Genomic DNA, 22,589 nt, shown 5'->3' on the forward strand with positions numbered 1-22,589 from the left:
ATTTTAGAAGAAAATTACAATGATATATATTAAAAAAAATAGTATTAACCTTTATTTTTGTAGGAAGTCTATAATTTTCGTATTTTTAATAAAATAGTTTAAAATAAAATATTAACAATAGTTAATTTTTTTCTTCAGTTGATTTTGCATGGGAAATACAGTTGTTACTTTTTCGTACATTTTTATTAAATATCTAATTACATTTAAATACTTTAAAATTGGTTCTTCTTTATTACTAGTAGTCAACACAATTCAATCAAAATATAGTTCATTAATATAGGAAAAGTATATAACGCTTAAAACCTTGAAATAGTTATATAAAAATATTTTACAATATTATAAGTAGTAAAATTCGAAAATTATCAACTGTCTTAATTTTAAAAAAGTGTGTTTTCAAATATAATTAAAGATTAACAAGTTTTTCTCTTACAGAGTATAAAAATTATTTATAAACTGGAAGACACTGTCATGGCTCTTTGCCTTGATATTTTGGCACATATTTGATAAATTAAACGGAATAAGATACATAAATTTAAAATAACGTGATTTTAATGTTTTATGTAGTTTTTTTATCTTTTTTGTCTTCGCGAAATATTGTCACTGTGTTATACATAACAGCATCTCTGTCTTTCTAAGACGCTAAAGTTATGCCTAACTGAACTTTTAGCAAAATATTACAAATGTACTAAGCAGCGTATAATTAAATAATATCGATCATAGTACTTCACAAATATAGTATATTTTAGATAATTTTAATGTAGTAAAGCATTATAGAAGTTTTTTCTTTCCTGTCGCGAATTGATTTACTTTACTGAAGACATAAAACGTCAGCAAACTGTTAACATCTCTTTTCTTTTTTTTAATTTACACTTGTCTTCTATGTTTACGTTATAATTTTCATAAACCATTCGTCAACTGGCAAGTCTAAAATCATGATAGCAGTACTATTTATGACTTGATTAATTCAATGCATTATTTAAAACAACTGTAAGTATTTGATCAATTTATCTGCAATGCGACGAAAATTGGAACTGCAGCAGTAGCAATATAATTTTGCTATGTCATCCACAAATCGTGAGGCGCCACTGTCGATAAAACAGCCAGTTTCATCGATAGTGGCGCCACTCACAGATAAATTAGTCAATCTATAACGTAAATTAACTTCAAAATACTGTTATCAAATTGGAATAGAACTGGATCAAACCAAGTAAAATATTAAATTAAATTTTAATTCATACTACAGAAACAGTAGACACTTCAATTAATAATATCAATTGATTTTGAAATCCCATTTTTTACATTAGAAAGAGTTGAAAACGAGTAGTTTGAACAACTCAGCAATCAACGTCTATGGACGTCCGCAACTCAGAGGAACTACAGATGACAGGAGCGTTGTCGTATACCCAAGATACTTGCTATTTATTTGTTTTCATTAAAAATTAGTTAAAAGATATGCTATTTTGTCGTATATTTAATCCAGTTCTTATTATAAAATCATTGACAATGTTCTGTGACGTCAACGACAGTTGACTTCCTCCAGCCGAAGAAGAAATATCCGACAGCCAGGCCCAGTACTAGCGCGATACAAAGCCAAACATTGTATGTCATGAACACCAACATCAGGATGTAGGATGCAGTAGATTGAACGATGTGAAGTAAAGTCTGTATTATGTGACCACTAGACAGCATTGAGTATCTGTAAATGATTTTAAAAAAAGTTAATGTTTGAAGGAATTTTTATTTTAAATTCGATTTCTGTTAATAGATGTCGCTCTTTTTAAAGAGGTTTTTAGGGTTAGAGTTAAAGCGACATCTAGTGACGGAAAGCAAGTATAAGGAATCAATGTTAAGTAAAAATTTATTTAAATGTTCATTTAATGATTATTTAAATGATTTATTTATCAAAATTATCTAGGCTATTAGCTAATAATAATGCAATTTAATATTAATATTTTTGTGAAAAATTGGTATCAAATCGGTGCATGTGTTTAACATTTTACATCGATGTCAAAAAGACATTAGAAGTTAAGGAAATCGACGAAGATATGAGCGACGTGTATCTGTCATATTAGATAAGTAATCTCACGTGATAGTGACTTTTAAAACCATTTTTTATTTATATACAAACTAGCTTTTACCCGCGACTTCGTCCGCGCGGAATAAAAAAAATAGAAAACGGGGTAAAAATTATCTATGTCCGTTTCCTGGTTCTAAGCTACCTGCCCACCAATTTTCAGTCAAATCGATTCAGCCGTTCTTGAGTTATAAATAGTGTAACTAACACGACTTTCTTTTATATATATAGATTCAGTATCCAAGTGATCATAGAACGTTTACTTCGTAGAGCGACTTAAAATGTTTACTTTATTCAAGTTTCCTTTAAGCAAAATAACAATAAAACCATGGTAACATTAACGAAATTATTAACAGGTGTGTCAAAGTAGATTGATAGGTATTTAGTTGTGAAATATGGTTCATGTTGTCCTATCTATTCATGGATTATATTGAATATCTTTGATAATACTCACTTGACAACCGCAGTACCACCACAAGATCCCTGGTTGCCGCATTCATTCTTAGTAATATTAACTTGTGAGTCCCCAGTTGCCGTAGTTGCTCTAGTGTGTAGGGCCTCTCTGTAGTACTTGAGGCCCTCGTACAGGACTCCGGCGAGGAAGATAGCGACTGCAGACCCGAAGAGTTCCAACCCTGTTGTCGTCTTCCAGCCATTGAAAAGAATCTCCTGACATACGCCAACATGGAACTGGAATTGAGAGACAAGTCTTATTTATTTCAAATACGCCAATATTTTTATAATTAACAGCAGAGCTACCTTACTAGTTTACTTAATGGGACTTCCGAAATTAATATTATAGATGGGAAGCAAATTTAACAGCTAGCAGTCCGTGAGTCTTTTTTGTAGAACAAGCCTAAAGTTCACTTGCACCTGTTATTACTTGAGTCTGCTTCATATTACTAAAATTAAGTATTATATTAAATACATTTTTCACAGCTTACAAAATTAGTGTTGCGAATTGTTTTAGCGCATGAATTCCAAGTATTCGCGTCTTTGTGTCAGTGTTACAATGCCGGTTTGTTTGCATTCGACGCGGCGCGCGACCGCTTCTCGCGCCTTTATTGTTTTGGCACATCACTAGCGCGTCCGGCTAACTGTGATGGCGGGAAATTGTCAACTGTCATACGGAGAAAGCGTACAAATCGATCTGTTTTCTTTGAACTACGCACGATGCGTAAACATGAAATGCATTAATTATAAAAAAAAACAAAATTGAATACAAAAAAAACAAATAGTAATTTTAGAACTTTGTATAGGTGGTCGTTGAATTCATTGACCTCGTAGAACAATATTGTGATGGTCAATGACTTTTTAATAGTTTTAATCATTCTTTAAAGTAGAATTCTAATAAAATTTCCATTTAAATTTAAAAAAAGGAATCTTTCGATAACGACTTAAGCGGGAAAATAGCTTTTAGGAGACGTGAAATATGTTGATTTTCTGTCTTCTGCCGTTGTTGGAACGAAGTTCCTTATCGCGCGTTGTGAAAGGGGGCTAGACGGAAAAAATTCTTACGAAAAGTTGTCACGACACTTTTTGCTGTAGACGAATGAGCGCTACTTCACCATGGCAACGACGTGACAATATATAACGAAAATTCATAGAAATAAAATGTACTTCATGTGAAGACTTAAGTGTTTTATTCATAGAATAAACATTGGTTCCTTCACTAACTAATTGAAAGGAACTTCGTTCCATCCGGGTGTCCCTTGACAACTCTCAAGTTTTTTGTTATGTTTTTGTCGTGTAAGTAGATGACTACGGGATATTGGCCATCTTACAATGTTTAATCGGATTTATTACTATTTAAATAACTAACTATTGCTTGTTTATATTCCTTTGTAAAATAATGAAGAACAAGCACTCGGAATTGATAAGGGTATGATAGGAGCGCGGTGCACCGCAGTTACCGTTCTCATGGCCACAGATAAAACAGAAATACGGAAAACAAGATAGTGGTTTTTTTTTTATTTATAAATTTTATGAAATGACCCTTCTATGTCATAGTCTCATTATGGTAGTTGAGGAGTTTGAGTGCTGTTTGTTTGATTTGTTGGAATTGTGCTTCAAAAAAGGGGGATTCTTTTTTGAAAGCGGCAACTTACATGGTTTAAATAGCAAACAAACCAACATATTAATGAAGTTAATCAAGAAGTTAGGACATCTCTAGCTAATTAAACAGGTTTAAAAGTAGAAATTTTACCTACACTTGGAAGCACTGAAGAAAAGCAAGACTGAAGCAAAAGTATGGTTGGTTCATTTGACCCGATGGTAGAAAGGTTGACCTTGACTCACCGTCATGGCATGTGACGACATACACCCGTCACCGTGATCGTGGTCATGGTCGTGGTCATGATGGTGCATGCTGACTTCTGACATCTTCATCTCCATTGCGTTCATTGTAGCTAAAGCAACAAAGAAAAAATAATGATTAGTTAAAAAAAAAAATTGTAACAGTATATCCTTATAAATCAGTAGTTACGTCACAATGTATTCGTGACGTCATGAAAAAAAATATACATATTAGATTTGAGTAACGTCTAGAGAATATAACACCAAATAAGAATAAAGAAACACATATGTTTATGTCAGCCTAAACGTCTATGTTACATCATAATTCTGTCATACAATATTGAACCTTACAGCTTAAGTTATAAACTTTAAATTCCAACGTCTACTATTTCGTACATCAATTTCAAAGACATGCGATTATATACCTTAGCACAATATCAATAAAGTGTTTATTTGTTTTAATAGATTAGACGCGACAATAGTTGTGCAAGAGTGGCTTTCTCTGCGCGCGCGCATGGCGACCTCTTGCGTCAGTCATCTGACGGTGCAATTACACCATAATAGTACATCCGTAATATTCTTCCGTTAATTACCTAAACAGTTAAACCTACTACCAATATTTTTGATGTCTCTGTAAATTTTTAGACATACCTAAAAATTTTTAGAGACATCCTTCATCATCATCAGCTCACTATACGTCCCCATCGAGAGGCTCGGAGCCTACCCCAAGTTAAGGGTGACTAGGCCATAGTCAACCACGCTGGCCAAGTGCGGGTTGGTTGACTTCACACATATCATTGAATTTCTTCTCAGATATGTGCAGGTTGCATTACGATGTTTTCCTTCACCGTAAGAACGTCGGAGTCGTAACGTCGTCGGACATCCTTCAACCGAAAATTATATATCAACGTCCAGAGTACAGACTTCAAACTTTTAATGCTTAGTAAAATGAAAATTGGAACGAGTTTCGACCTTAGAAGATTTTTCAATCATAAGCAAATTAGGAGCAAAAACTGAAATAGGCAAATTATATTATGTTCAATAAATGTTATGAACAATTTAATATTAATTCCAAAGAAAGAAGGAAAGACAAAGAATAAAATGCAGTAATAACTTCAACTACAAAATAATATATTACAATCTGTAACATTTATTCTTGTTACGCGAAATACTAATGACCCATAAACAATCACTTTCGATTTCCTTATCAGCTGTAACGTTACCTTTGTAGTGCGATCGACTGAACCATTGTATTGTGCAGACGTAATTGTAATATGCACTAGTGGCCAATATATTTACGAGTATTTACTGCATAGAATAAATTTAATTACATTTATTACAAGAGTAGACATAGACTGTAAGACTTTTCCTGAAAATGGCAAAGGATATCCAGGCAATATCATCTTTGGGGGCGTTCATAAATTACGTGAGGTGTCTTTTTGAAATTTCAGAAAAAATAAAAAATTACGTGATATTTGCTGAGAATACATAAGCAGGTGGTGTTTAGACTTTGGTACAAGTTATAAGTTCATGCGTTTTTTTACGTATTTTATCCGTCAATAAACGATGACAATTTTAACGTCTGTAGATATTTAAAATTATTCTCCAAACACTTTTATTTAATTACTATATTCTTTTGTGTTTTGCTCAAACTCGGCGATGTGTTTTCACTTTCTATTACCTACTAGCTTTTACCCGCGACTTCGTCCGCGCGGAATAAAAAAAATGCACACAAGATAAAAAAAAAAAGTTCCTATGTCCGTCTCCTAGTTCTAAGCTACCTCCCCATCAATTTTCAGCTAAATCAGTTCGACCGATCTTGAGTTATAAATAGTGTAACTATTTTAACTATTTTAACACGACTCTCTTTTATATTTATAGATGTTATCAAATATGCAAAACGATAAAATAATTTGAAAAAAGTAATCATTTAAAACAGATCGAACTGAGAATTCCAACTTTGTTTCAATACCAATATATTTGAGAGACAGAACACCTATATATAACCTCAACCTTAAATTAATGTAATGACCAGTATGTAAATTAAATTTATAATCTGTTAATCAGTTTTCGTACTTTGTACCATACAATAAAGCCATTGTACGACCTTCAGTAAACAAAATTATGATTATCCACACTTGTCGCGTTGCCTAATGCCGCCAGTTGGGAGATTTGTTTATGGTCGTTTGTGCATTTTCCTTGTCGCAATATTTACGCTCCAAGTGACAAGCTGGTTAACTATTTTTTTATCTGTTTAGATTTCACTTTCCGGTGATTGCTGTTTAATTAAAAATATGCTAGTTTTTTTTAGCTTGCAAGTAATCATGAATTCTTCTTAAAAAATAGTTGAACTCAAAGGTCCTTCGATGGCTATGTAGCGGTCCTGAGGACCATAACTGAGCATAACTTCATATTAATATTATAAATGCAAAAGTTTTGATGGACGTTTGTCTACGTAACTCCAAAAAGGCTTAACGGATTTCGATAAAATTTGGCATAGATGTAAAACATAGTCTAGAAGACATAGGCTATTTACAATTTTTTTTATCCTGCGAGGTCGAAGTCGCAGGCAAAAGCTAGGTGATTTATAAAGCTCTTTATTTAATGTAGCTACGACTATGGAAAAGAAGGAAATAAATATTAACAATTATCATACAAATTCACAAGAAATTCAACAATTCATAAACTGATATAACAATACGTAATAAAAAATTGTAATTTATCTATCGCTAACCAGTCAATTTATTCTCAGATTTATTTAACTTAACGACAATACAACACGACTATTTAAATAACTATGGACATAGAGAATTTAAAATGTGAATTTTAGTACCGCACCTTCGCAAGTCACTTTAAGACAATAAAATATATAGCAAAAGTGATATTCTATGGCCGATGTAAGCTCGTAAGCAAGTAAACTACTAGAATAATCATGACAAGCGAAGTGAGCTCTATACCTATTATCCCACAAAATTGACAGTTTTATGGTTCACTTTACTAAGGAACTATTACTATTTTAGATTTGTAATATGGCACAGTAATTTAAATAATTGATATTATCCAAACTACATATCTTATCTGTCGTTAAAAATATTTTAATACAAAAAACTATGTAGAAGATTTCATTTGTTAGAAATATCCCATATTAATTATCTACACATTATACATACAACCTTTTTAGCCAGGTTTTTTCAGCCAGAAGGAGGTAATTTCAATTACATTTTACAAATTATAACAAGGAAGAAAGCTTCGCAAGTCCTTCTAACCGAATTTTCTACTATGTAGATTAGATGGACTTAATCGAAATGCGACTAACACTGGTTTCCAATCACAATAAATGTTCACATGTAGCCCATTATGCTCCTGACGAGACACAACAAATCATAACACACATGTTTCCCTTTAGACCAGAGGTTTTCAACCTGTGGGTCGCGTGGGGTCGCTGATTTGTTTAGGGGGTCCTAAACTTTAAAAAATATAAATGACTTTCTTGTCATAAGGAAGTTAACGAAGCACCAAAGAAACAAAAAAGTAATCGAACCGATCAGTAGCGTTTTTTTTCAACCGCGTAATCAGGGGGCCGTCAATTAATTTTGAATGTTAAAGGGGTCGTCTTGAAAAAAGTTGAAAAACGGCTGCGGTCTTTAGATTCGAATTCTACACATATTTATTAAGTAATTAAAATGCTGTTTAAATACAATAGTGGCACTTTAGTTGTAATTATCAGATGGTATGTTTGCAAGCGAACTGGATAGCCTTGTACTTAGACGTTCACTTTATTATCAAGATGAGTTCAATATTAAATTTTATTATTCCACTTGCTAACAATGGCGTTGTCGGTCACGAAATACACAAGTAGTTTTGAGTTAGAATGCATACTTTTGTGTTAAAATGTAAAGAAATTTTAACAAAAACATAGGACTTACTTATGTACTTATTTCTTTATGTCTTAAACAAAGTACTAATACAGAAAAGTGTGGTAATGGTTCCTTTTTAAGTTCCATCAGAAATTCTTTTAATATACGCTTTCATTTTAAGTTTATAAAGACGTCATAATATGTTATAATTATAAATACATTAAGGAAAATAGCAATATAATTATCAAATCATTAATTGTTCTCTTCACTTAAGTGTGCTTAGATTTTCCTGTCTTATTTTGTTATTAAACTAAAACGTCCTCGTGTGAATATCGTTTTTATTACAATGAATATGAAACAAATGAATATTTAATGATACTTACGTACTTATGTAGGGCCATTTTTTTTTAAGTTATAAGAGATCTTCTCTATAAATGCAATTACTTATTGAATAAATATACCTTATTGAAATCCAAAGCCAAATTAAAGTTTATTCCATGAGTGAACGCGTTTTTCATTTTTTAATCACCTGCTCTTTTGTTTATGTCAGCATTGTTAAAATTGTGATGAGGGATAGTCTTTTTGGTTAAGGGTATTTACGCAGAATAAGCCAGATGCTTATTATAATGGGAATAGTCCCTAATATAAGTGACATAAATGATCGGTCTTGAAACAATGCTTATTACTCTCTGCTTCTCTTGAATGGTGTTATTAGACGCGCACTAAAACCACTTTATTCAAATAAGGAACACGTGGTGTTTATTATTTAAAAAAGCTTAGTCTATTTTAAGAGCTAGAATAATGTTTTGAATATTCTTCAACATTCGATAGACAAGTGGTTCATTTTTTTTTAGTTCCGAATTTTGTGCAAAGACGAATGAATTAAACTTACAATATTAAAATTTATTTAAGCAACAGTATCTAAGAAAAATCTTTGGCGTATTATGAGATGTTAATGATCATTCCTTGGTCGTATAGCAAAGGATTGGACCAATCTGACCGTGGTACTGTACAAGAATGTCGAGATGATTTCAAGAATAAAGATTACGAAAATATTCGAAACTAATATCGCATCCTTGCGTCATGAGTATCGCGTTGCTCGCGCTCCGTTGACACAACGTTGAATGGACGCTCTTCGTATATCGGTTGGTACAAGTGGACTGTGATTTGCTCCGCCATCTTGAAATTCTTGGCCAGCAACTGATGGCAGCGAAGAAAATGTCAGCGACGTATGTACGTAGCTCTATGACATTGTACATATCGCGGTCGCTTAATGATTAAAATCGCCGGGTTTCGAAGATTAAAGTTGTCTTGTCTACGAACGGCATAAAATAGAACGACATAATAGGTATTTACTAAGTCAGCTTTTACCATCTTCCGACCAAATTACCACTTTACATGAGGTCAATTTACATTGGTATCTTACCAACATTATAAATGCGATTATTTAGATGGATAGATGGATGTTTGTTTGAAAGTATCTTCAGAACGGTTCAACAGATCTTGATGTTGTGCACAGAAATAGAACATAGTCTGGAAGAACATATAGGCTACTTATTAAGTTTTTTTTTTAATACTGCGCTAACGGAGTTTCGAGCGACAGCTAGTTTTTAATAAAACATTGTCTGATCATAAATAAATTTTATTCGGTTTCTGATGTTTGGATAATATAATAATTTGAAACCTGTTTTATTATCAATGTAGGTAAGTCAAATATTTTTACATTTCTTTCATAAGTTCCAATTCTTATCGATGAAACGGTATCGTATAGTTTCGAAACATAAATATTATTGGAGCTACGCCTCGCTCGATTCCCTTAGTATACGATTATTTTATAAATGTAACGTATATGCTTACGTACTAAATTTCTTTTTAGTTTTTAACATTGTGTTGGTGGTTGTAACATTAAACCTTCGTTAGACATTGTACTCATTAAAATTTGTTATAATTTCGCTTAAAAATATGTATTAACTATTATTAACCGGTGGTACTGATAGGTACAGTCAGGTCTTGTTTCCGCTAAAAGAGTTCGTGCAATAGATTATCTATCACGACAAACATTGCAGTCAAAGTACTTAGTGCATCTAAATCACGTTGGCAGTTATGTTCGCGAGAAACACCACAATTGCTAGCATCCGGACGATGTTTGGAGCCTATAAACGGGCGATTTCATACACGGAGCGATAAATTATACTGTAGTCAAACTTTATTGGGCTCTCATCTACCTAACAAAAATAATACGTTACAATCAAGTTGTAACGGTACTCGTCTCGCTGTTGCAAACATTAACACTAAACATACCACAAGCATTATTCATAAATTAAAATGTACTATCGGGAAATTTGGCGGTATTCCACCTTAAAAGTGACCCTCGTTTGAACGTTTCGTAAGGAAGTATCAACTTTCCAGTTTTATTTATTAGGTCAATGTTAAATTTCGTATTTATTGCTACAAATCGAATTTCTTTTCGTCGAAATATTACACAACTTGTCGATCGCCGGTTTTATAAATTGCCAGTAACACTATAACTTAAAATATATCAAACATTTTCTTTATACCTAATCTATTTTTCTGTTTTTTTTTAATAAATGTTTATGGTTTTAATAATCTTGAAGAGGAACGATCATGTAGCAAACGTGTCAATAGTTAGAAATATAAATAAAAGAAAAAATGTGGTATAAAGTAATTTATTTTTGGATGTCAATAAATTATTTTTAAATTTTTCAATGTAACATGCATTTGATCGATCTATTATTAATAACTTGCTCTAGCAAAATACTGCTGCTAAATGGAAAATATTAAGAAGATTTCTATAAATAAGTAAGAATGTAATTGTGGCTAATGCGGGAATACCCATTGAATGATGCGGATGCTGAATAATTTTTCACAATTAACTTTACAATAAATTTTATATGACAAATAACGACAAGATAAATTGTATAATATAAAAGTGCAAGATGTAAAAACGAATTAGATAAAAAAAAAACAAATAGATTTCAAAAATGTTTTATAAAAGTCCAAAGAGCCGCCATGAAATCCTGAGGCAGTGACAAAGTTTAAATACGCAAAAAAACTCGTGAATTACTTCATCTATTTATGAAAAACATATTAGGTCCTTACATATGAAATTGGCGTTTTTCGTACTGGCCACTTTGATCACGAATTTCTCCTCTTTGGTAAGGAATTCCAAATTCAAATTTGTACAGCTATAGACTCATGTATTTGTGGTTCGATGACCGTCATTCATTTGTTTTTTTTCTTCTGTTTTTTTCTGTTTGCGTCACTCATTTTACAAAATGGAAAACTTAAAATATCGCATTATTTACGAGTACGAGTTCCGCCGTGGCACTAGTGCTGCGGAAACGACTCGAAGGGTGAATGATGTGTATGGCGGTCGTGTTGCAAAAGAAAACACAGTTCGTTTTTGGTTCCAACGTTTTCGTTCTGGAAATTTCGATCTGCAGAACAAGCCCCGTGGACGGCCTGAGACTCAAGTTGATAATGAAGAGTTGAAGGCTATTGTGGAAGCGGATCCATCGCAAACCACGTCCGAGTTAGCTGCAGGCTGCGATGTTAGTGATAAAACTGTTTTAATTCACTTGAAACAAATTGGGAAGATTAAAAAGCTTGAAAGGTGGGTACCTCACGAATTGACTGAAGCAAACCGGCAAACGCGCGTCGACTGTTGCGTTACATTACTAAACCGGCACAATAATGAAGGTATTTTAAACCGAATCATTACCTGTGATGAAAAATGGGTTCTTTACGATAATCGGAAGCGCTCAGCGCGATGGTTGGAGCCTGGCCAGCCAGCCAAATCCTGCCCCAAGCGAAAATTAACCCCAAAAAAGTTACTTGTAAGCTTTTGGTGGACTAGTGCCGGAATTGTTCATTACAGTTTTCTCAAATCTGGCCAGACTATTACGGCTGATGTCTATTGTCAGCAATTGCAAACCATGATGGAAAAGCTAGCGGCTAAACAACCTAGGCTGGTCAATCGCTCCACGCCACTGCTGCTTCACGACAACGCTAGACCACACACTGCGCAACAGACGGCTACTAAATTAGAAGAGCTTCAATTGGAAAGTCTAAGACATCCTCCGTACTCCCCGGACCTTGCTCCAACAGATTACCAGTTTTTTCGAAATTTGGATAACTTCTTGCAGGGGAAAAAATTCAACTCCGATGGGGCAGTCCAAATCGCCTTCAAAGATTTTATTGATTCCCGTCCGACTGGTTTTTTTAGTAAAGGGATCAATGAACTACCTATGAGATGGCAAAAGTGCATAGAAAATAATGGTTCATACTTTGATTAATTAAATATATTATATTAAAAAATATTCGACTTTTTGTTCCTCCCATACAAAACGCCAATTTCATATGTAAGGACCTAATATAAAATTATATTTAATTATTTAAAAGTAGGCAAAACATTCGCAATTTCGGATGTACATGCTGGATGCTTTGCTATTTCGGCGAATTCAGGTTCGTTTGCCTGCTTATAATTAAAAAAATATATAGTTTTGGTAGTTTTTGACGTTGGTCAATTTCAACAGATGAAACTTGTGGGCTATTATTACATTTATTGTGCTAGTGTGGCCCCACACGTATACAAATCAAAAATGCTCGATTGTTCTTTGTCCGGGGCCTTGTCTTTGTGAAGCTTGTAGGGTTGTCAACTTTGAATAACATTGTAATAATAATAATAACTCTTTGTGCGCGTAGTCCGAATATGTAAAATAATTAAATTCGCTTCACACTTATCATCGAATATTGTACAAGAATCTATCACCATAAGAGCTATAATTTAGTACAATAGTTACTATTGTATTCGACCTAAATTGCATTAAGACCGACAAATGACTTCACTGAAGTAGGGTAGGAAATAAACGTCCTCGACTGTACCACGCAAAATCGAAGAATTCGTTTTAAACCCTAAGTTGTGACAGCCCTAGATGCTAGACAATTGAGCTTCAATTTTGTAATGGACGTGTGAGCGGAGGCGTAATTTAATGTATCGACGCGTAATACGACAAAAATATTATATTGTGTTTACATTTATAAACGTGAGTTTACACTGCTGAAACACTTGTTAAAAAATAATGTTATCTGTATTTTGTTTAAAAAAATAAACTTCTGTAAAATCAAGGACATTTATTTCGTACCCTATACGGAGAAATGTCGTTTGATGTATATATAATTAGACCAAAAACTTATTATAGCAATTAAAATTTGAACTAAATGATAACTTTTATTGTAACAGATTGATGCACGATATTCGATACTAAGTGGGAATCAAAAAATCTTTAACTCAACGCCATCAGTTCACAATACGTCCACACTGAGAGGCTTGCAGCCTACCTTAAGTTAGGGGTGACTATAGTCCGGTCGCGGAGCAGGAAGAATTTCGTACAATGACCTCTTTATCTACTGACAGAGGTTCCAAACGTCTTTGTATTAAGTGCGGTTTACATGAATTATTTGAAAGTGAAAGAAAATTTACCAACTTATAAAATATAGTTATTACTATATAAATCATTTATTTAGATTTAATAATACAAGTAAAAATAAAAATCTAGACAAGTATCTAATAATAAAAAATCAAAAAACAGAATCTGATTCCTCTGTTTCGGAGTAACTGTTACTTTGCTCTATTGTTCAATTTCGAGAAGTGAAGAATTCATTTGCATAATATTTTAAAACCAAAAATTAATTATCGGAAAGCCGGCAATAAAATAGATGAATGCCTGCACTTCCGTCTTTCAAATATTCGTTTGGATTGTTCATTTCGAACTAACCAATAATTAACCTTTTCGGTAATCCTTCTAACGGAGCCCATAAAATTTTTATTATGCAAACAAACAAACTAAAGGTTTAGAATCCCTGAGGACGGCGGCCTTTCTTTCTGTGCGAGCGAGACTCATTGTATTTACGCGGGAGCGACAGAGACAGGTAATGCGAGTTCAATGTACGAAATTCTTCCTGCTCCGCGACCGGACTATAGGCCATGGTCAATAATGCTGGTCCAGTGCGGGTTTTAACTTATCTTTGAATTTCTTCACAAATATATGCATCATGATGTTTTCCTTCACGATAAGAACGTCAGATAAATGTACATATGTAAATCGAAAATATAAAAACTCATTGGTAAGTTGCGGGATTTGAACTCAGGACCAGAAAATTACTAGTCTAGTGTAAAACTCCTCAGCCACTGACGCTCAAACTTTACAACTGATCATCACAATCAATCAAAATGTTAAACTTGCGTGGATTGAAATTTACAAAACAATTTAACACCTTAGCTGCGGCAAGTAAAATCTTAAACCTTCGTCTGGTGCGGCGGCGGGCCAAAATGTGCCCCCAATGATTTTTCCGCCAGTGCGTGGCAGGCCTTTCTCGACCCACCAGCATAAGGTTAGATTAAATCGCTATAACTTTGCGAAAACATAATATAGGTGTGTACTTTTTGGACTGTTAGAATAACCTTGAACCCACCTTCTTTAGAGTTGATTCGCCCCGGGATCTGCCAAACAGGAAATGAGAAATGAACCAGGGAAAGTGGCGGGTCGATATCGACCAGCACCGCACTAGAAAGTATTTTTAGTAGTGATGGGAAAGACAAAAATAAGGAGATATCGAAAATAAAATATTTATGCTTGTCTTTAAAACATTTCGCACAAAGATTTTGTGTGCACATCCTATTTTTTTTTCTTGAAGGAAAATATCTATTTTTTTCTTGAAGGAAAATATCTATTTTTTTTCTTGAAGGAAAATATTTCCTCACTGCTGTCACTATCACTTTTATCTGCCTCGCGAATTAGTTTATTTTCCAAAATTTGTATTTTTCTTTTGTTTCCTGCCATCGTGCGTCGTTAATTTTACGAAAAGAAAAAACGCGACGTACAGTTCAGTGAGATGGCTCAACACTAACTAGCGAAGCGGGGCGCTCCGTGCGGTATCGGGTCGCCAACCGCCTGTTGGGACGGCGGGCCGCGATAGACCCCTGCCGCACCGAGTTGATATTTTTCACCGTCAGTGCGTGGTAGGCCGATAAAGGCCTGCCGTGATTTTTTATGAGATAATCGTTCCGCACCAGTGAGAGGGACATAGTTTTCTTCGTCCGCACCAGCTGAAATTCCGCGGCAGGTCGATCTAGGCCTGATCCGCAGTGAACGTGTTAACGGACGCTATCACAGTTTATAATCAGTAAACAGAGGGAGACATTATTTGTTCAAATATTAACATTACTGATTTCCGATGGACGATTACACGTTGTTACTATGTTGCACTGTTGTTATAATGTACTAAGCAGGTTATATTCGAATAATAATAATAGTGTAGTAAGTCTTGGTTTACAATTATCATACGATACATGTCACTGAGCGTTTGCGTACTTAACCATTTTATAAACTGTCGAAAACGTGACAAAGCGTATTTAAAAAAATGACTGTTGATATACTTGTATCTGTCAAAGTGGCTATGACAATATGTAAATAATGAAGTGTCACGGCAATTAAAATTATGGGTAACACGTTATAGTCAATTTATAATGTCCCTACTGAGATTATAAAATTATGAATTTTAAAATCTATACAAAACATTCATACCCAATTGTTTCAATACAGTATTTCCTTTTGAAATCAACGTGACTTGTTTGTCACGGTGTCACGCTTGAGGAAATATGGCGGAAATCCCCCATGCGAAATAGTTAACACTAGCTACTAATTAAGGAAATTATAATGTGATTTTTTTTATATTAAAAGTTGGCAAATGAGCAAACGGCCATCATTCGCCAAAATAGCGAGGCAACTGTTGCCCATATACATCCGCAAATGGATTGTCTACCTTTGATCAACGGAGAAGGGGACACACAGAAAGAGATTTCCTAATAAGAAAAGGGTGGGAAGGGAAAGAGGACTAAAATTAGGCCTCTATTCCCCTAAGACAAACAGAAGCTACTTTCCGCGAATCTTGTGAACCTTTTTGATCATAGATAAGGGGCGCTAGTGTGCTATTGTTTTTTAGTTTCACTTATGCCCACCAGTTCAAGTAAATTCGTCGGACTATAACTAAGTATCTTTAATGATGATGTTTGTCGATCGTTAGAAGACACAAAACACAAGTTTTAAGAACAAAACCTTTAATCATTAATAGAAAGTATTCAACAGAAAACATGTCGATTCAAATATTTTCAATGTCGTGTTTACATTTCGCAGATCTTTCACTGACGGTGTGAAAAGGAATAGCGTGTTTTGGAGCACACTAACGCGCTAAGTGACACACAAATTATTCTATTAAACTCTGAGTTTCCACTGTCAACATTTGTATGATAACAAATAGCCATCCCTGTCATGCTCTTCAAGAAAATAAAGATAACAATATTTTTGTACAAATGTTTTAACAGTATAAACTAAATGAAAAACAATTTTATGGTTATGTATAGGGTTGTCAGGTCGCCAAACCTACTTACCTACTAAACCTACTAGCCGGACAGACCAGCCAGTTTGGCCGGACATTTGGGTAGAAAGGTCGGACACCCTATATTATTTAGGATTTTGTCTCAGTATTAATAGGTACACTCTCGTTTGGGAAATGTAAAAAACCCTACAAAAGCCGGAAAACCTTTTATTTTTTCCGGACACGCAATCAAAAAGCCTACCTATGTCCGGCTTTATCCGGACGCCTGGCAACGCTACATATGTAGGTTTATCAGGAACATATTTCTTTTGCTTTTAGTGTTAGAATTACCTCATTAAGGTCCCAAGAGATATTTATAAAGACGCTTACCATTATTAAGTTGACAAACTGGATAAATTCTACTTGAGAGAAATACACTAATTTGCATAAAAAAACACTACATACAACCGTATATTTAATTGGGGATCCGAAATGTCGTAATCCGAGGTCAACGTCAGGACAAATGGGTGACTTTGATATTAAAAATTTATAGCTCAAACAAGGCCATGTGAAAGCAGTTCTTTTGGAAATGCAATTGTATTTTTTCGCACCTGATATAATATTAGCTTTATAAGATCTGTTACTTGTTTGGATCAGTTTGTTTTATATTTTATAGTTTATTATAACAATGGTAATTTTCTAAATTAATCAGCCATATGAAAGTCATTGCCATCTGGTGCTGGATGCCTAATTTTAGTCCTCTTTCCATTCACAATCTTTTTTTATTAGGAAAGGATGAGAAGGGAAGTGGATTTGGCGGAAGAGGGGACGCATGGGAAGGGGAAATGTCCTCTTTCTGTGCGTCCCCACCTCCGTTGATTAGAGGCAACGCATCTGCATTTGCGGATGTCCATGGGCAACGGTAGCCTCGCTATTTCGGCAAGTGACCGCTTGCTCGTTTGCCACCTTTTCATATAAAAAAGTCAATAAACTTTACATTGAAATTGAAAGGAATTTAAACCAATGAGAACAATGTAATCTTGGTAATTTATAAGTATTTTAATTTTACATTAAAAAAAGTGTACAGTGAACGACTTAATGATTTTATAACCTAAAAATACGCAACAGGTTAATTATTAATATTTGAAGTATTATAAAGTTTGATAGACGGATTCGATTCTACGACCTCAAGCCTAGTAGTCCGCATAATAGGTTAATACTTATTCATAAAAATGGAATTGCCATTGTCTTACATTTACACCTGCGACAATATTAACGTCTATCAAAGCTTTATTATGCTTGCAGTTTAATGAACTCTGAGTTTATTATAATACTGTTGGAATAATTGATAGTAACAGACCTTTATTTTTTATTTTAATACGATTTCTTTAAAGCAGAGTTAAAAAACACAAAGTTATTTCTACCAATCTAACTGCGGAATTCAACTGCAACGACTCAAAAACAGAGACAATAATATCTGTAAATACAAGAGCCACTGCATTCGAAACCGACAGTTGTCGTAATATTGCCTCTACTGTTAATATTTGTTCAATGAATTTCCGAAGGTTATGTTATGAAATAATCACATCAAGTGAGCCTTGCAACATTGGGTCAATGGACAGATGTTAGTTCGGAGTCCGTTCACTTCGATGTTAAAGATTAACTGCATGATAGATTTAACCACGAATATAGAAAATATGACCTGAGGTCGCTTCAATCGTCTTTACTACAACACAACCGGTTTGATATTTTTCTGCGATATGGCGAGGTATTTTATATTCCCGGTCGGGCTATACTTTGGAATTTCAATAAAGCGATAGGATATTGTTATAATTATGATCATCATCATCATCAGCTCACTATACGTCCCCACTGTGGTGCTCGGAGCCTACCCCAAGTTAGGGGTGACTAGGCCATAGTCAACCACGCTGGCCAAGTGCGGGTTGGTTGACTTCACACATATCTTTGAATTTCTTCTCAGATTTGTGCAGGTTGCATCACGATGTGTTCCTTCACCGTAAGAACGTCGGATAAATGTATATATGTAAATAGAAAAACACATTGGTACATGGCGGGATTCGAACCCAGGACCTGCAGATTGCAAGTCAAGTGCTTAACCCCTGAGCCACCGACGCTCAATAACTGTTAATTTATAGACATATTAATCATATATAATAATGTTTATATTTAATACCTATATAATTAGCAAGCTTATCATTATTTCTTTGACAATGTTGCAAATGTATTCCTGTCTATACGTTTAATTACATTAAATAGATTTTTATTACTAACGCTATGTATAGCCAAAGAAATAAATTTCGGTCCCACTTAGAATCAAATAAACTGTCACTATACAAGCTTATAGTAGTTATGTGTGTCGCTATAACGACTTTTCGGCCAAAATTAAACTGAATACGTGACCTTCCTATTATCTTACTAATATTATAAATGCGAATGTTTAGATGGATGAATGTATGGATGGTTTATCTGAAGGTATCTCCAGAACGGCTCAATGAATCTTGATGAAATTTGACACGGGTGTAGAACATATGCTGGAAGAATACATAGGCTACTTACTTATTAAGTTTTTCTTTAATTCGGCGCTGACGGAGTCGCGGGCGACAGTTAGTACTTCTATATTTCTTCAAAATACGTAGGATATAACCTTCCTCGTCTATTCATGTAACGGTATTTTTCGTGATTCAACAACGAGAGTATAAACTATTACATAATAATGTTATTCAATGACCATAAGACATATATACAAAGTAATTTTAACTATATAATGTCTGTTATCAGTGTTATCAATTCAATGATAACTGTAGTATTCTACTTCACAATTACGCAAACATTATGTTTCCCAATAACTATTTAATTACTTGATTGGTGATAATCTTTTCTAATACATACAAGAAGCAGGACAGAAAACTGATGTTTTTTAATATCATAAGGTAGTTGGCAAACGAGCAAATGGCCACCTGAATGCGGCTAAAAAGTGAAGCGATCGCTGCCTATAGACAGCAATTGCAGATGCGTTGCCTACCTTTAATCAACAGAGGAGGGGACGCGCGGAAAGAGGAAATGTCCTCTAGCTATGCGTCCTCTCCTGCATAAAATCCTCTTTCATTTCTCAACCTTTTCTTAAAAGGAACGTGGACTAAAATTAGGCCTCCAATTTTCTATAAAACGTTTTGTAACCTTAGCTTCAATACTTTAGGAGAAATTTTAAAATTGCGTTACTAGATTTCTTAAGAAAAGTATATTACATCATTATAACTAACATATCTCCTACAAATCTTCATGTAGTAGAGTTAAATAACCGCATTGTTTTTCCTTTTAAGCAAAGCAGATCTCGCTTGAGACAATTGCGCTCTTAAAACCGGAATTGTAACTTGTTCTTGCTGAGACTGCAATGTAAACTACACGACTGTTCTGTGCTGTAATACTCTATGCATGTGTGAAGAGTAGCTATAGTTCTAGACAAACTTTTAAAAGTAGTAGATTCCGCATAAGTTCTTTGCAATATCACGACCAAATAGAAAAAACGCGTCAAGTGAAATTAATACAGTGTTCATTTGATGAGTGTGTGTACCGGAGTTCAAGTCCTCTTCCCCTTATCCTACCTTACCCTTTTCTAAAAAGGAATGGATTACTAAAGTAAGGACGAGTATGTAGGAGAAACATCTCCTTACTTTACGTCCCTGTGCACTAAATGCTCGCAACTAATCACGAGCCGTCATAAAGTTTGAATCTTCTAATACACAACACACGCTGAGGTATACCTGTATGGGCAGCCAAGCATATACGTGTATGTTAAATTGGATTTAAAGTTTCTTCAAAATGTTGATTAAAGTATTGGTTTACAAAGTTATATGGAATATTATATTGCAAGACACAACAGAGCAAAACACAAGTACAACCAACACAGATAATGGCCAACATCCGTAAGACAAATCTTCGTCGTAAGACAGGATCGTCCCCGATCATTGCTTTATTGTTTTAAATTAAATGATATGGCCCCACGACTGCTGTGCACAAGCGTCAACAACATACTAGCGACTGGCCTCGACTTCACTCGTCACTTTTCACAAAATTTAGCATGGAGTTTGGTAACATTGTTACCCAAGAATTTTATGTCTAAGATAATTACTAATAATAAAGGTTCTTTTAAACATAATCCGGAATCGTAGGAACAACGCTGGGTAGTCGCTTCAGAGCGTTATTTGTACGATTCCAGCTTGTCTAAATAAACCATAGCTATAGAATAATTGAGAGATTGACGCATCAAATTTAAATCTGTATTCTCTACCTATACCTCTGGGTTACAGGTGTGAATCATATGTTTTACCAATGAGTGGTCAGTTAACAACAATAATAATAAATATCACATTTAGGTTTATAGGAATTTGATTTGTAAAATGTGTGAAAATAAGTTCAAATTTAAAAATAAAACTCACATTATTAGACAACAAATTATTAAAAGTTATATACGTGTTTCATACATCAATTCGGATGAATACATCAACTCTTGTAATAGTCGATGTTACGTGAATTATACCTTTTGTGGAGGTCGCATGCTCGCGCGCACGTTCACTTGTTAAAAATTTACGTAATGACATGCCAATATTTAGTCCCGACCTTCGTATTATAAAAACTCCTTTTCCACTAAGCCATGAGAGCAATTTTCGAGTACCGTTACTATTAGCCTGGCTACGAGTCTTGATAAAAATTGCAACAACTTAATGGAATAAGGGTCTAACGATTTGCTGTATCAAAAATCAAATATTATAGCTGATTTGATGTAAACTGCGCGATCATATGTGAACAATAAATGTCATACGAACTAATCAGTTAATTCATTTTTTTTAAATATTCTATAACTAGCTATCGCCCCGCCCGCGTCTCCGTCCGCGCAGAATTAAAAAAAAACTTAATAAATTAATAATTTCATCAAGATCCTTTAAACCAACATCCATCCATCCATCTGAACTTTCGCATTTATAATATAAGTAAGACCAGTAAGATTGCACTTAATAAAAGGTCACCATACAATTAAAAAATACGATTTAAAAATACAACCTCATTTTGGCCACAAAAAAAATATAAAACGACATTGAAATATTTTTGTACCTGAATTGATATTTATATTGGTGATGTTGCGTACAAATAATTCAAGACATTTATCGATAAGGTTAATTAATAAACATGAAATTAAAAAACCCGACAAAAGTTAAATAGCTGGCATTGTTTTAATGTCGCTGTAGTTAATAATTCATGTGAATTAAATTACATACAAATAAAATGTAATCGTGTAATTTGTTACAAAAGACTTTTGGTTCAACAAATCTATTGCAATTTGTGATATTTTATAAACAACATTAATGTTATAAAATTACACTATTTAATAAATAAGGAGTATTGTTAACATAAATTTAAAATATCTTTAGATAACGTTGTAGTACGTTATATTGTCTATATGTATTGTTCAACTCCTATATTTACAATAATTGCACACGAACGGGTTTATCCATGTAGTAAACAGAAAAGGTCACAATCCCAACTCAACCGGTACCAAACAGAAATTACGACCTTAACCACAGACAATAGCCTATAAATTCCCGCCAAATGATTTATTACAAATTATAATCTGTTGTAATTGTTTACAAAAATAATTCTGAATTAATTTAATAGTAAACTCACCGATTTTTTTTAAACTTGAAGATGCAAACAAATAAACAATCCTGTTTTAAACAAGGTTTTTTTTTTTAAATTTTAATATTGAAATTCACGCGCGAAAAGATCGAATCGTTCCTACGCGAACTAAAACTCGTGCGTGTTTACTCGGTCGCAGCGCAAGCGACAATGTCTATAGTGGAGCTCTGTGGTCTAGAGCGGTACTAAACGGACCGAATACTGACTTGGGTGTTACGTCACTATCCTTTTATACACAGAAACATGCTATTATC

General features: G+C 34.0%; 1 protein-coding gene across 1 annotated transcript; it reads right to left on the reverse strand.

Moving 5' to 3' along the window:
* Positions 1-1,263: 1,263 nt before the first annotated feature.
* LOC106708682 (high affinity copper uptake protein 1) lies at positions 1,264-22,355 on the reverse strand. The gene is made up of 4 exons (XM_014500218.2): positions 22,324-22,355; positions 4,373-4,482; positions 2,529-2,764; positions 1,264-1,696 (listed from the first exon to the last, which is right to left on the reverse strand). Exons 2-4 carry the CDS (start codon positions 4,475-4,477, stop codon positions 1,495-1,497), a joined length of 543 nt encoding a protein of 180 aa, XP_014355704.1. The 5' UTR covers positions 4,478-4,482; positions 22,324-22,355; the 3' UTR covers positions 1,264-1,494.
* Positions 22,356-22,589: the final 234 nt, after the last annotated feature.

The sequence above is a fragment of the Papilio machaon genome, chromosome 17 (assembly GCF_912999745.1).
Source record: "Papilio machaon chromosome 17, ilPapMach1.1, whole genome shotgun sequence".
In the NCBI taxonomy this organism is placed as follows: Eukaryota; Metazoa; Arthropoda; class Insecta; order Lepidoptera; family Papilionidae; genus Papilio; species Papilio machaon.